At 38.3% G+C, this 16,962-nt stretch overlaps 1 protein-coding gene across 2 annotated transcripts in view; it reads left to right on the forward strand.

The window, feature by feature from the left end:
• Window positions 1-16,962, forward strand: part of SMAD5 (SMAD family member 5) — a 53,785-nt gene that overhangs the window by 32,003 nt on the left and 4,820 nt on the right. For both annotated transcript variants that reach the window (XM_006160105.3, XM_006160104.3), the window contains exons 4-6: window positions 881-1,000; window positions 12,373-12,594; window positions 15,719-15,975. In XM_006160105.3, coding sequence (XP_006160167.1) covers window positions 881-1,000; window positions 12,373-12,594; window positions 15,719-15,975 — 599 coding nt within the window. The remainder of the gene's footprint in view (window positions 1-880; window positions 1,001-12,372; window positions 12,595-15,718; window positions 15,976-16,962) is intronic.

Genomic DNA, 16,962 nt, shown 5'->3' on the forward strand with positions numbered 1-16,962 from the left:
TGTTAATGGCTGATCAATAGAGCCTCTGATTTGTTAGGTGCATCTTTATGGACACACCATTATGACCTTCCATCAAGAAATACTTGAATATGTACGGTCATCAGGCAGTCCTGTCTAAGTACATTCTTTGTGGTTTCTGAACTACAGCAAAATAGCAACTAAAGCTTTTTTTGTTTGTTTTGAAGTAGAAATAATAGTTTTAGGAATTTGTTCAAAAATGGGATGGAAGGCAAATTATTTTCTGTATTTATAATTACTGAGATGAAGTGTAACTAGCTTTTGCAAAGATTTTCAACTACAAGTACTGGAATTCAAAAGATTTTTTTGGTTAACGTTCTGTTTCTTAAGTTAATTATCTAGTTATTTGGTAGAATGCAGCAGCCACTTTTGGATAGTGCAAAGAATTAAGACAGTTGCTGTTAGCATTGATGGCAGATTTGAAGGGACATAGTTTTATTTTCCAGTTTTAAGTGACAGTATTGAATATGCCATGATCTTGATCATTTAGAAGTGTCTCTAGTGTATATTCGCCTAAACTAGGATAACCTATGTAGTGGCTGCAGCTTGTTGTATTTTGTGATTGTAAGCAAATAAAAGCAAAATTCTTGAATTCTATTTTAGCGAATTTTAGTACTGATTCTGGGTACCAGGGATCTGGGCTAAATAAATATGTGTTTGTAGTAGGTTTCTGGTAATCATTAGTTGTGTTTTATTTTCTCCTTTCCCTCATCTTAAGCATAGCATCCTACTTTTGTGTGTGTCTGATGTTCAGTAATGAGCCCTGCTGATAATCTGATGAATTTTTAAATGCTTTTAGAATGATAACGTTGAACTTTAACTTGTCTCACTTTCTGGGCTTGTCTTACTTTCTTCCTTTTAGCTGATACTCCTCCCCCTGCCTATATGCCTCCTGATGATCAGATGGGTCAAGATAATTCCCAGCCGATGGATACAAGTAATAATATGATTCCTCAGATTATGCCTAGTATATCCAGCAGAGGTATGAGAAGTACTCACTATACTTACTTTGTTGGTATTTTTGTTTCTTAACTTCCTGGTCACTTCTTGTTTATCTCCTCCTTTCTTCTATGAGCAAGACAGAGAAACAGGCACCACAGCAGGGTCCACATGTTGCATCTCACCCCCAGGGGTCTCACACAAGTGCCTGGTATGTTCAAGGAGGTCTCCTGTATGCAAACCCAGAACTTTCCTATGTGGGTCAGCATTGCATAGTATTGTGTTACTGCTGTGCCACTGTTGGGCCCACTTGGCTACTTCTTAAAAGCAGCCTTACCTGAAGTACAATTTACATACTATAAAATTTATCTATTATATTATTCAGTGATTTTAGTAAATGTATACAATTTTCTTTTTTTCTTTTTTTTTTTGAGAAAGGTTTTTGCTATAGGGTACATGCATTCAACAGTGAGACAAAGACAGAAAGCAAGAAATAACCCCCTGGGAGGATGGCCATGCCGCAATCCCATCTCCTCCATTTGCCTCTCGAGTTTATGGGCGCGTGTGCACATACATGCCCAGCGTGAGTTCTAAGCTGCCGGATCTGGGACTCGAACCACAGGCAACTACATGGGAGTCCAGTAGCATAACCATCACACCATTTGCTGGTTCCAACAATTTTCATTACATATACTCTAGTTTTAGAACATTTCTATTCTTCTTCAAATAGATCCCCGGGCATGTCTGTTTCCCCACTCCTGTCTCTAGCTCCACATACTCTATAATCTCTAGACATACTTTTTTTGTGTGCTTCATATAAATAGAAACACATAATATGTAGTCTTTTGTATCTGGCTTCTTTCACTTAGCAGAATATTTTCAGAGTTCATCCATGTTGTAGCATGTGTTAATAATTTATTCCTTTTTAATTGCTGAATGGTACCCCTTTGAGTGGATATCACAGTTTGTTTATCCACTTACCAGTTAGTAGACATTTCAGTTATTTAATGTTTCTGGTTACTATGAACAGTTCTTTTGTGAACATTGGTGGGAACATAGTATTTATTTTTCTTAGGTAGATAATCAAGAGTGACACTGCTTAGTTATATGATAACAGTTTAACTATAGAAGAAAATTGCCAAATTTCTCCAAAGTGTCAGTACCATTTTATTGGGTCATTGGAAAAATCATGACATATTTGTGTATGTATTTCTATGCAAAGTGCATCATGACTTATCTGTTGACCTAATACATTCTTTCTTTCTTTTTTTTTTTTTTTTTTTTTTTTTTTTTTTTTGAGAGGTTCGGTTTTTTTTGCTATAGGGCACGTGCGCTCACCAGTCAGAGAAACAGAAAGCAAGAAATCACTCCCCAGAGGGGATGGCCACGCCTCAATCCCGTCTCCTCCATTCTCTCAGGATCTTGGACACTCATGTACACACGCCGGCATGAGTTTTAAGCCACTGGGTCCAGGATGTGAACCGCGGTCGACTACATGGGAGTCCAGCGACATAGCCATTATGCTAACTGCTGGTCCCAACCTAATACATTCTTAATGAGGGTTCCAGTTTTTCGCATCTTTTATGGTCTATCTTTTTGATTATTGTTCTTCTTGTATGAAGCGCTCACTGTGGTTTTAATTTGCCTTTCCCTCCTGAGTAATATTTTTATACTAATAAGCTATTCTTGTGTCTTCTTGGTAAAATGTTTATTTATACATCTTTTGCCCATTGGGTTGTTTGTCTTCTTATTGAGTTGTAAGCGTTCTTTATATACTCTAGGTACAAGTCCTTTATCAGACATATGGTTTGCAGATATTCTCTAACTGAATTTCTTTTCTTTTGTTTTTTAAATGTTTTTGCCATAGGGTGCTTGTGCTTGCTGGAGAGAGCCTGAGAGAGGTAAAGTGAGAAATCACTCTCCGGAAGGATGGCTACCCCACGGTTTCATCTCTGGGATTTCGGGCATGCACACACATTGGCATGATTTTCTGATTGGCAGGGTTGGCCATGTGGGAGTCCAGTACTTTAACTACTACACTGCCTGCTGTCCCGGTCTTTTCATTTTCTTTGTTTTCCTTTCTTCCTTCCTTCCTTTTTTTATTTTTTAATTTTTTTATTTTTGTCTGAGGGTATGTTTACTTGGGGAGAAAGAAGGGAAATGAGAAATCACCTCCCTGGGAAGATGGCCATGCCTCAATTCCTCCTCCATTCTGTCAGTATTTTGGGCATGCACACACATTTGCCCAGTATGTTTCTGAAGGTGCTGGGTCTGGAACTTGAACCTGTGGATACAGAGGGTCAACTGTATTATTGTATTATTGTCTCTTCTCTAAATATTTGATAGAACTTATTAGGGAAGCGATCTAGAATTGGATTTCATTTTGTGGGGATGATTTTAATTACTGATTAGACTTATTAGAATGGTCTTACTCAGATTTTCTGTATTATTTTTGAGTCAATTTTTCTTTATTAATCCTTTCAATTTCTGTAGGATAGGTATGATGTTTTCATACCTGATTTTGATGCTTTGTGTCTTGTCTTTTTTTTTTTTTTTTGTCTTTTTGATTTAGTGAAAGATTTGTTCATTTTATTGCTCTTTTATAACAAAAACAACTTTTGGGACCAGAAGATGGTGTAATGATTATGTTGCTGGACTCTAATATAGTGGACTGCAGTTTATGTCCTGGGCCCGATGACTTCAAACTCATGCCAGATGTGTGTTTGTGTGTGTGTGTGTGTGCCCCAAATCTTGAGAACAGAATGTAGGAGAAAGAATTGTGGTGTGATTTCTCACATTGTGTCTCTTTATCTGGCGAGTGCACAGGCCCTATAGTAGAAATATCTCTCTCTCAAAAAAAACTTTTAATTTTATTGATTTTTTTCTCTTTCTATTGATTTTTCACTGTAATCACTGTTATTTCCTTTATTTTGCTTGCTTTCAGTTTAGTTTACTCTTTTCAGATTTTCTTAAGGTGAAATCTTAAGTCACTGGCTTTTTTTTTTTTTTTTTTTTTTAATTGAGAGGATGGAAAGAGGTGGAGGGCAGGATGGGCAGGCATTTCTGATAAGATCTTGCCAAGGTCATGATCCTCCTGCCCCAGCTTCTCAGCCAGCCAGGACCGTAAGCATATCCCACCATTCTCATCTCCCTGTTCTGTCAGTCTGGGAACCAAGCCTGGACCTTCTATGTGGCTCTGGCCTGTTGCACTGGCACCAGACTGGACCTAACGTTTTTGGTTTTAGACTTAAAATCAGTCCTTGATACACTAGTTTTTATTATTTTGCTTTCTTTCAAAAATGTATTATTTTTAATTGACACATAATTATGTGTATTTATGAGATAGAGTGTGATATTTCCATATATGTATATAGCATGTAATAATCAAATTAGGGTAATTAGCATACCCAGCACCTCAGACTGTTTATTTCTTTGTGTTGAGAATATTCAGAAACCTCTCTTCTAGCTATTTTAAAATATACATTAATTTGTAACTGTACTCACCCTATAGTGCTGTAGAACGTTAGAATTTATTCCTTTTATCTAGTTGTAATTTTGTATCTGTTAACGTCTTTCTATCCTCCCCCCCTACACTTTTTTTGCCTTCAGTAATCTCTTTTTTTTGCTTTCTGCCTTTTTTTTTTAAAGTTATCATGTATGCATGAGACACGTAATAGTATTTTTGTGCTTGGTTTATTTCAGCTGACAGTATGTCCTCCAGGCTCATCTACATTGCTACAAATGGCAAGATTCATTCTTTTTTATGATTGAATAATATTCTATTACGTTATAGATATATGTCATTTTGGGGGGAGGGTTTGCTATAGGGCGCATGAGCTCACCAGAGAGAGACAGAGAGACAGAAAGTGAAAAGTCCCCCCTGGGGGGATGGCCACACCACAATCCCTTCTTCTTCATTCTTCTCTCAGGATCTTGGGCATACACACATGTGCCTGGTGTGAGTTTAAGCTACCGGGTCTGGGACTTGAACTGTGGTTGACTACATGGGAGTCAAGCAACGTAGCCATTATGCCATTTGCTGGTCCCCTTATTTTCCTTAACTATCTGTTGATGGACACTTAAGTGGATTCCCTATCTTGATTGTTGGGAATAGTACGGAAATAAGCATGGATTTGCAGATACCTCTTCAACATACTGATCTTTCCTTTAGATAAATACCCAGTAGTGGGATTGCTGGATCATACAGTAGTTCTGTTTTCAGTTTTTTGAGGAAACTTCATACTTTTTATTTCATGATGACTGTACTAATGTACATTCCCATCTCTAGTGTGTAAGAGTTCCTCTTTATCCACATTATTATCAGCACTTGTTATTTTTGTGTTTTTCATGATAGCCATTCTAACTAGGGTGAGATGGTTTCATTGTGGTTTTGATTTCCATTTCTCTGTTGATTAGTGATGTTGGACGGTTTCCCATATACTTGTTGGCTGTTTGTATGTCTTTTGAGAAATATCTGTTCAGATTACTTGCGCATTATGTATATATTCTGGATATTACTATTGGATGAATAGTTTATATTTTTCTCCCATTCTGTAGTTTCTCACTTCACTTGATTGATTGTTTGTTTGTTTGTTTCTTTCTTTCTTTCTTTCCTAGGAGAGATTTTTGCTATAGGACGCATGCGCTCGCCAAAAAGACAGAGAGAGACAGAGATGGAAAGTGAGAAGTCACCTGGAGGAGGAGGGTGGCTACGCCGCAATTCCTTCTCCTCCATTCTCCTCTTGGGATCTTGGGCATGCACGCACATGTGCCTGGAGTGAGTTTAAGCAACCAGGTCCGGGACTTGAACCACAGTTGACTACATGAGAATCCAGCGACATACCTATTATCCCATCTGCTCGTCCCGATTGTTTCCTTATTGTGCAGAAGCTTTTCAGTTTGATTTAATGTCATATGTCACCTTTTACTTCTGTAGCCTGTGCTTTTACAGTCTTACAAAATTTTTGTTCAACTTGAGGTCCTAAAGCAATTCCTCTGTGTTTTTCTTCTGATGGTGTCATAGTTTCAGATCTTATATTTAAGTCTTTAATTAATTTTTAGTTGATTTTTAATTAAAATTTTTTTTTCTAGACAGGATCTCACTATGTATGATCTTCCTGCCTCAGTCTACTGAGTAACTGGCTTGGAAATTAAGCTCAGGTCTTCTATGTTGCCTGAACCTGCCAAGTAGCAGCAGTAACCAGTTCATGCTGCCTCAGCTGGGCCAAGTTAATTTTTGTATATGGTGAAAGATAGGGGTCTAGTTTAATTTTTTTTTTTCTTTCCCAACACCATTTGTGTATGGGTGTATGTTCTTTGAGCCTTTGTTGAAAATAAGTTGGCTATAAGTATATGGATTTACTTCTGGGTTTTCTTTTCTTTTCCTTTGGCCTTTGCGTCTATTCTTATGCCAGTGCCATACTGTTTTAGTTACGATAGCATTGTGTTATGTTTTGAAGTTATATAGTATGGTGCTTTTAGCTTTGTTCTTCTTTGCTCAGGAGTGCTTTAGCTATTACGAGTTTTAAGATTTTTTTCATTGTTTCATTTAAGATATTATTATTTTGATAGGGATCACAGTAAATCTGTAAGTTCCTTTGGATAGTATGGATATTTTAACAATATCAATTCTTCTAATTCATAAACATAGTATATCATTCTTTTGTGTGTGTGTGACTGCCTCAGTTTATTTCATCAGTGTTTTATATATTTCACTTTAGAGATCTTTTACTTCCTTGGTTAAATTTATTTCTAGTTATTTTTCGCAGTGATTGTAAATGGGATTGCTTTCTTGATTTCTTTTTCAGCCAGTTTGTTACTGGTGTATATACTACTAATTTTTTTTTAAAGAAAAAAAATTGGGTGTGCTATTGTGTGTGCATACTTGCTAGAGAGACAGAGAGAGGCAGAAAGTGAGAAATTAACCCTAAGAGGGGATGGCCATGCTGCAATTCCTTCTCCCCCCCCATTCTCCTGTTGGGATCTTAGGCATGGAAACACACATGCTCTGTGAGGTTGAAGCCACCAGGTCTGGGACTTGAACCACAGTTGACCATGTGGGAGTCCAGTGATGTAACTATTATACCATCTGTTGGTCCCTATACTACTGATGTTTGTATATTGATTGTTTATTCTGAATTCGTTAATTAGTTTTAGGAATTTATAGGTAAAATCTAGGGTTTTTGTTTGTTTTTTAAAAGAGGGTTTTTTTGCCTTACGGCGCATGTGCATTCCAGGGAGAGAGAGAGCAAAAGAGAGAGAGACAGACAAAGTGAGAGAGAAACCGAGAAATAACTCCCAGCGGGGATGGCCATGCTACAATCCATTTTCCTCCTGGAATCTTGAGCTCACATGCATGTGGCTGATGTAATTTTCCAGCCACTGGATCCAGGACTCAAACCACAGTTGGCCGGCCATGTGAGAGTCCAGCGACATAACTGCTATGCCATCTACTGATTCCCCCCTCCTTTTTTTTTTTCAAATATGTATAAGGTTATATCGTTTACAGACGGTTTGACTTCCTCCTTTCCAATCTGGACACCCTTTGTTTCTTTTGTCTAATTGTTCTAGCTCGGACATCCAGTACTGTGTTGAAGAATATGTGTTAAACTTTTTGAGGAACCACCAAACTGTTGTACACAGCAGCTGCACCAGCACATTTCTACCAGCAAGTGCTTAAGGTTCCGGTTCCTTTCACATCTGCGCCAGCACTTACATTCTGTCTTTTGAAAAATGATCATCTTAATAAGTGTGAAATTGTATCCGATTGTGGATTTTCTTTTGTCTTTTTAATCAGTAAGGGAAGAATTGTATATCTTTATGGTACATCGTGGTTTTAAGACCACTTTGTTTTGAGGCCTTAAGCTCTTTACTTTGTCACAAGTTTAGAAGTAAAGTACTGCCGTTTTATATGTTTCTTTCTACTGCGTTTTTTTGTTTCTTTCATATGTGCTTGTGATGATACTGGATGTCATGTGAGTGCCCTTGTTCTGAAGAACAGTTATGAGCATGATTTTGTGAACATTTGAATACTGTCTTTGCTTTTTAAAGTCCTGAATTCACCCAGGAATTTTACTATGACTATTTGACTGTACTTCATAGAATCTGCTGTTATTTACAGAATATATCTTAGAACACCAATTTCTAGACTTGAATTCCTGTTTCTCAACTTATTTGCTTTGTGCTTTTCAAATCTGTATGCCTAAGGTTCCCCAGATATGAAATAAAAAGGGATGATAGTTATATTGGAGTTAATATGTTGTACTGTCTGTAGATGAAGAGGACTTATTCTTTTCCCTTGGAGGAGAGGTATTTTCTTGCTTTCCCATATTTCTTGTGGTCCTGCGGTGATTTCTAGTCACCTGATGGAAAGTGTGTTTCTTCCCAAACTTGAAGTACAATCTGGGCGTACAGGAGCATGCAGGAAAGGAAACACAGAGAGAGAAACAGCAGCAACAAAAACAACCAAGAAACAGAGAAAAAGAGAAGAAAAAAATTTTAAAAAAAACCTAAAAATTATTATTTTTTCTTAAAATAGCAAAAATAAGAAAACTGTGCAGTATGCTTCGCAGATCACTAGTTCTCAGGAACCATGAAGATGTCTTCTGAGGCTTGCTCTTTTGCCTCTCCTGGGTTGGGAGGGTTGGGAGGGTTGGGAGGAGGAGAGGGGATATAAACTCCTTTAAAATTTACATTCTTAGGGCTCGTCTGTTAGTCCACATTGGTTTATTTTCCTCTGATTCTCCTCATCTGATTTTTTTTTTTTGCAGTTGTATTCAGAATTGGGTTTTGAAAATTTAACTATATGTGTGTGTGTGTACGTGTGTGTGTGTGTGTATAGTACATGTTTTTTTTTTAAGTTAATTAGCTCTTTTGTACTGCCTACATAGACTAGGTGACCACTTTAAATTTATTCTTTCATGTTTTTTTACCTTTGTCTTTTTTCTTTATTCAAGACAGAGTATGTGTATGTGCATGCGAAAGACATTGAGAGAGAGAGAGAGAAACACCTTCCACAGGGTCTATTCACACCATGATTCCCTTCCTGCAGCCCACCAGGTCTCGGGCACACATTTGTGCTTCACAGACTTCAGGTTGACCAGGCCAGGGTTTCAAACTGCAGTCACAAGAATGGGACCCAGCTTCTCTCTCTCTTTTTTTTTTTTTGGAGAGGTTTTTGCTATAGGACATGTGCACTCGCCAGACAGAGAGAGACAGAGAGACAGAAAGCGAAAAATCACCCCTTGGGGGGGATGGCCATGCCTCAAGCCCTTCTCCTCCCGGTATCTTGGAGCATGCACATACATGTGCCCGGTGTGAGTTTTAAGCCACTGGGTTCGGGACTCGAACCTTGGTCAACTACATGGAAGTCCAGCGACATAGCCATTACGCTAACTACTGGTCCCAGGACCCAGCTTCTCTTGAGCAGTACATTATTGCCGAACCATGGAGCTGCTTATCTTTGGCTTTAAAAATTGTTTTTAAAGGGCCAGCAGGTTGCATGGTGGTTAAGATGCTGGACTCCCACATGGCCTACTACAGTTTGAATCTTTTTGTGTTACCTTGTCTTAACTGCATTAGGACTTACAGGACAGTGTTGTAAAGGAGTGGGTAAGAGGAGATTGTTCTTGCCTTGTTGCTAATCTTAGTGGGAAACCTAGTTTGTCATCATCAAGTATGTGTTAGCTGTAAATTTTCTGTAGATGTTCTTTATAAAGTTTAGGAAGCTCCCCTTCATCCCTAATTTGTTGAGGCTCTCAGTTTTTTAGATTAACTTTATTTAGAATAATTTTACATTTACTGATAATATTAAGTCTTTTAGATTGTTGAAAAAGTAGTTTAAATCTCAAATATAAATCAGAATTAGATTCTGCCAGTAAAACAATTTATTTTTAAAAGTTATTTAATTTTATTACTGTTTTTAAATTTGCTATAGGGCATGTGCAGTCACGAGAGAGAGAGACAACTCACCCTTTCTGGAGATGGCCATACTGCAGCCCCTCTCCTCCATTCTCCTCGTGGGATCTTTGGGCATACATGCACAAATGCCTGGCATATTTTCCTAGACGTCGGGTCCGGCACTTGAACCACAGTGGAATCTAGCTGCCATAACTTTTATGCTACCTGCTGGCCACTGTAAGAAATAAATTTCTGTTATTTAAACCATTCAGTCTATGGTATTTTGTTGTAGTAGCCTGAACCAACCAAGACAGATATTGGTACCATGGAGTAGGATACTGCTCTACTAAATACTTAAAAATGTAAAAGTGGTTTTAGAACTAGGTAATGGATAGGCTGGCAGAGGTTTTTTGTTTTTTTGGGATTTTTTTGAGAGATTTTCGCTATAGGGCATGTGCACTCGCTAGACAGACAGAGAGAGACATAGAGACAGAAAGCAAGAAATCACCCCCCAGGGGGGATGGTCACGCCACAATCCCTTCTCCATTCTCCTCTCGGGATCTTGGGCACGCACGCACACGTGCCCAGTGTGAGTTTTAAGCCACCGGGTCCAGGACGCGAACCGCAGTCGACTATGTGGGAGTCCAGCGACATACCCATTATGCTAACTGCTGGTTCCCTAGGCTGGCAGAGTTTTGAAGTGCATGCTAGGAAAGGCTGATACTGCTATAAAGGGGCTGTTACAGGTGATTCTGATGGGGGCTCAAAAATAAAAGAAGAGACATGTAGAAAGAGAGTTCGTTTTCTTTGAAAATACCTAAGTAATCTTGTATAGAATTTTAGTAGAAATGTGGATATATTTAGGACAGTTCTGGTGACGTTTCAGAAGCAAGAAACATGTTGCTGGAAAACAAAGAAAGGCTATCCTTGTTATAAAGTTTCAAGGAACTTGGCAAAATTGTGTTCATGGTTCTAGTGTTTTGTGAAAGGTAGAACTCGTCAGCCATGAAATTGGATATTTAGTTGAAGTGATTTCTAAGCAAAGTGTTGAAGGAGTGGCCTTGTTCCTCCTGACTGCCCAGAATAAAATGTGAGAAGAGAGAAATGAATGGAAGAAGGAATTGTTGAGCCAAAAAGAATCATTCTGTACATACTGTACAAAATGACAAAGCTGTTCAGAAGAAAATACTAAGGGTTTTGCTGACCTGCCATTTGATAATGAGAATAGTGTGGGTGTAAACCATGGACCTGGCCAGTCACTCCAGCAGGAACATTAACAGTTTTAATTGAAGGGGAAAGACACAAGTGGAATGAAGGAAGGCTGTCAGTCTTCTTAGAATCTGTAGAACAGAATGATAAAGCTGTTTGGCTTCAAACTTCCGTTATTCTACAAGAAAAAAGAGAATAATGGCTCTGAAGGTAATTCAGAGATTACCAGAGACCACTGTCTCAGTTTTAGCAGGTTAACTGGCCTCTGCCTGAAGTCATGGGGCCAGGGTCTCTTGCAGCTGTGAGGGTGCCACTCATGGCAGCTAGTCAGAGCATAGTCATGGCCATCCCCTCTTCCCCCTCCAGGTAGCCTTGGAGTGCGCGATGCCCCTCTAAGTCGTGGGCATAGAAGATAGAACCTCAAACCAAAGAGGATTTTTCTCCAACTGTATGGTCTAATGGAACTTGCTGTACTAGGTTTAGGACTTACTGAACCATCACTGCTTTTCTATGTCCTTTTTGGAATGGGATTATCTATCCTGTGCCTGTCCCACCATTTTATTTTAGAAGCACATAACTTGCCTAGTTTCACAGGTTTATAGCAGGAGAGGAATTTGGTCTCAGGAATGCTTGAGACTCACTCACTCATATCTGATTTGGTTGAGACTGGACTTTAGACCTTCCAGTTGATGGCTGGAATGAATTAAGACTTCTGGGATTGTTGATGGAATGTATGTATTTTGCAAATGAGAAGAACATGAATTTGGGGTGATGAGGTTAAATGCCAGTGGACTGGATGCATCGTGTCACACTCAGATTCATGTTAAAGCCCTACTCTCCAATGTGATAGTATTTGGAAATGGGGTCTTTGGGAGGGAGGAAATTAGGTGTATAGATATGGGATTCTCATGATGGGATTAGACATGGATTTTTCTCAATGAAGGAAGACTATATGAGTACACAGTGAGTAAATAACTGTCTGTAAGTAAGGAAGAGGGCCCTTTACTACACCAAATACGTTTCTGTTGTTTAAGCCAGAAAGTCCTATGGTATTTTATTATAGCAACCTGAGCAACCTCAGACAGTTGCCTTTCTTTATAGTCCTCCAGTTTTTTTAAATTGTCACTTTCAAGCTTTATTCTAGTGTTTGTTTTTGGATATAGACTCAGAGTCAGTAAGGATAGTGATACTTAAGTGAAATATCTAAAACTTTTCTTTTACATGTATTGCTTGGTTGGGTTAAGAAATAAACACATAAAGAATCTGGATAATCATATATCAAAGTTTTTTTGTCTGATTTGTTCACAGATGTTCAGCCTGTCGCTTATGAAGAACCCAAACATTGGTGTTCGATTGTCTACTACGAATTAAATAATCGTGTTGGGGAAGCTTTTCACGCATCTTCTACTAGTGTGTTAGTAGATGGATTCACAGATCCTTCAAATAACAAAAGTAGATTCTGCTTGGGGTTGTTGTCAAATGTTAATCGTAATTCTACAATTGAAAATACTAGGCGACATATTGGAAAAGGTAATCTAGTCATTCTCTATGTTCAATTGAATTCAGTCATTTATTGTACTTGTTATATACCATGCATTGCACAAGGTGCTAGAAGTATACAAAAATTGTGGTATTTGTGAAGTGTGTGAGGTCGAGATGACTTGTGAGAATTACCTATGATGTTGGAAGAGTGGAGTTAGAGATAGAAAGTTCGTTGTGAATAATGTAAATCTTCATTGGCTTCACCACCATTCCTGGTCTCTTTTAATTCATCTTTTTTTTTTTGGAGAGGTTTTTGCTATAGGGCATGTGTGCTCGCCAGACAGACAGAGAGAGACAGAGAGACAGAAAGCAAGAAATCACCCCCCAGGGGGGATGGCCACACCGCAATCCCTTCTCCTCCATTCTCCTCTCGGGATCTTGGGCACGCACGTACACGCACCTGGTATGAGTTTTAAGCCACGGGTCCGAGACGCAAACCACGGTCGACTACGTGGGAGTCCAGTGACATAGCCATTATGCTAACTGCTGGTTCCTCTTTTAATTCATCTTGACAGATACTTTCCACAACAAACAAGTTATTTTCACATCGATATGAAATGTCACAGTCTCATGTATCAAGTGGTGGTGACAGAAACCCAACCTGTTAGAATGTATTACCTGTTTCTTGAGAAGTTTTATTTTTTACCTCCTGCTCTTTGCTTCTTTAAATTGAGAGAGCCTTAGTCTAGAATGGGAACAGCAGGTAAATAAATGTTGTTGTGATGAGATTTCTAATAGAAGAGATTTAAGAAAAATACTATGGGTCAAAATGAGTTCAAAAGTTTTTATTTTCTTTTGACTTTACTGTCAACTTGTCATAATTTTTAAGGTACAGTATCTCATTTCTGTGTATTGTTTCTCTCCCCACAGTAGAAGTAATTTATGGAATTCTGATATTCTGGAATTGTTTTTTCCTTTTTTCCTCAATGTGAAATTCTAGGACTCTTTCTTTTATGGGTCATTTTTATTTGCTTAGAAACCAAACACTTTTTTTTTTTTTTTTTAAGAAAGAGTTTTTGCTATTGGGTATGTGTGTTTGCCAGAGAGACAGACAGAAAGTGAGAAATCACCTTTTGGTAGGATGACCACGTGGCAATCCCTTCTCCATTCTCCTCTTGGGATTTTGGGCATACAGGCACACACACCTGGCATGAATTTTAAGCCACTAGGTCAGAGACTCGAACTAAAGTTGACTATGTGGAAGTCCAAGTGACATAATTATTACACCATCTGCTGGTTTCCAGAACACAGTTTTTAATATCAGCCCGATATGCGTCTGTGACTCACATGTGTGTAGTGGTATGTATGTGCAGGGATGACGCTGAAAACATTGCAGCAGTAAAACATAGTGAAAATATCCATAGATAGTTAAATAAATTGTGTCCATTTTATTAAAGTGGGAAAGTCATGACTTATTTTTTTCTATGCATCATGACTTTCTCAACAACCCAGTAGAATTATTTGCAGCATTTAGAATACATACAAGTTGTAGATTTAGGTTTTAGAGCATAATAAAATATCTAAGATCTGTTATAAAAGTAAATTTCTGATTAATAGAGTGTAGTGCCATTTATGTAAAAAAAAAAAAACACAAATACATACACACATACATACACATGTACAAAAATGTTTGTAGGATCATATATATGTAATTAAGTACATGTTAAAAAGATTTGACAGGTTATACTCCAAATTGCTAGCAGTTTCTACTCCTGAGGAAAAATGAATTTGAAATGATTAGAGATATGTTGGAAAAATACTAGGTGACTTCAGCTTTAGTTATGTACTTTGAATTTTATTTTATTATTATTATTATTTTATTGCTATAGGATGCCTGTGCTCACTAGAGATAGACAGAGAAAGGAAAAGTGTAGGGGGAGTGGCCATGCTGCAGTTCCTTGCAATTTTGGGGCACACCCCTACATGCCACTGGGTCTGGAATTCAAACCATGCAGTCAGCTATATGGGATCCAGCCACCTTAACCTCCACAGGACCTGCTGGCCCAGTGTAATTTGAATTTTAATTCTGAAACTATTTCACATTCATTTATATTTTTTGAATATGAAAATTTTTTTTTAATGTAAAATAAATTTACCATTTAAACAGCTCTTCCTGAGCTGGCCCTTTAGTGCAGCTGCTATGTATAGAAAGCCAGATTCCACGTGGCCAGCCACAATTGGGGTCCTCATCCCAGGGACTTAAAAAACATGCTGGGGGTGTGCATGTCCACAATCCTCATGGGATGGAGAAATGGAGGAAAAAAGGATTGTGGCATTACCATTCCCCATTAGGGAGTTCTCTCTGTCTGTCTCTGTCTTTCATGCATGTGTAGATGGAAATTAAAACAGATAGACATACTTCCTCAACCTGAAATTACGTATATAACTTCAGGATTTCTTTTAATGCTGGTATCCTCTTTGTTTTCAAAAACTGTATAAAACTGTCAAATTTTTTGTGATAGTTGATAGTTTGTGATAGTTGAGAGCACCAAGCATTCCTTTGAAAGGACTCATCAAAAGGCGATTTGGGGGGATCTTAAGCCTTCTCTTTGTCCCCCAGAGATGATAAACAATTGTTTTGAAAACAAAACAAACTTTTATTTTAAATGAGTTATAGGTGTGCTTGTTGGAGAGAGACTACAGCGGGGAGGGGAGGGGGGTTGAATAGGGAGCAAGAAATACCCCCTGGGGAGATGACCACACCACAATCCCTGCTCTTCCATTTCTTCTTTCAATATTTTAGGCAGCATACACATGTGTTCAGTGGGTTTTTCAGGCCACTGGGTTTGGAACTTGAACTGTACAGTTGGCCATATGGGATCTAGCTTCTTAACCACCACACCACTCTCTGGCCCTGGGGGATATAAATCTGAGAACATGGATGACAGCATGTGCTGCCAACTTGAAGTGTAACTTGGTTATTTGTGGACCATTTTAGATATAGGCAGACGTCAACCTCTTGATTATCTTTGGCAGCAGAATGCCATCTAGTGGCAACTTCTATTTAAAGATTGTTGGTCGTTTGCTGTGGAGAGTGGGTATTTAGTTATACCACACAGCCTCTGTCATTGTGCTTTGTTAGACTGACTCTCGTGATGCCTGTCTTTTTAAGGTGTTCATCTGTACTACGTTGGCGGTGAGGTGTATGCGGAGTGCCTCAGTGACAGCAGCATATTTGTACAGAGTAGGAACTGCAACTTTCATCATGGCTTTCATCCCACCACTGTCTGTAAGATTCCCAGCAGTTGCAGCCTCAAAATTTTTAACAATCAGGAGTTTGCTCAGCTTCTGGCTCAATCTGTCAACCATGGGTTTGAAGCAGTATATGAGCTCACCAAAATGTGCACCATTCGAATGAGTTTTGTCAAGGTAAGTGGGTTGTGACTTATAGTAGAATTTGAGTCACTGTAAATACGTATATTTTGTCTATAGGTTATAATAAAATTATTAAATGAAAGGTGATACTTACTTTTGGCCTGATTTAATGTTTTTTTTTTTAATAAAATTCTTTTCTCATTTTTACCATGTGGAAGGACTAAGATTTTATTTTATAACCAAGACATTATAAAATGCATGATTAATATTGTGAATTTTGAATAGGGTCTGTTTACAAAGATTTCAGCTAAAAGACTAAATTACTGGAATTTTAATATTAAAATTATTTTTGTGAGCCGACCAGTGTTGTGGTGGTTAAGGTGCTGAATCCCACATACTGACAGGAGAATGGAGGCAAAGGGATTGTGGCATGGCCTTCCCCCCTCAGAGGGTGCTGTGTCATTTTTTTTTCCCTCTCTCCCCCTTTCTCTTCCCCTCTCTCTTTCTAGCCAGCACATTTACCCTATAGCCAAAAAAAAAAAAAAAAAAAAATCAAACTAAATAGAGAAAAGACAAACCACAGACTGGGAATAGATATTAGCAAAACATATATCTGATAAAGGATTTGTATCTAGAATAGAGGAGAACCCTTAAAACTCATTAACAAGGGCCAACAGGTGGCACCGTGGTTAAGGTGCTGGATTCCCATGTGGGCAACCAGAGTTTGAGTCCAGATCCGATGGCTTGAAGAATCACAACAAATAAACAGATAAATGTTCATTTGTTTTTAACACACAATAAAAAAGCAAATATCACAATTGCTTTTAAATTATTTTTTTGAGTTTTTTTAGCTTTAGCAGTTTTTTTTTTATTTATTTTTTTTAGAGCTTTTTGCTATAGTGCACGTGCACTCGTCAGAAATACAGAGAGAGACAGAGAGACAGAAAGCGAGAAATCAACCCCCAGAGGGGATGGCCATGCCGCAATCCCTTCTCCTCCATTCTCCTCTCGGGATCTTGGGCATGCACACACACACGCCCG

This window comes from Tupaia chinensis, unplaced genomic scaffold (assembly GCF_000334495.1).
Source record: "Tupaia chinensis unplaced genomic scaffold, TupChi_1.0 Scaffold000672_1, whole genome shotgun sequence".
Lineage (NCBI taxonomy): Eukaryota > Metazoa > Chordata > Mammalia > Scandentia > Tupaiidae > Tupaia > Tupaia belangeri.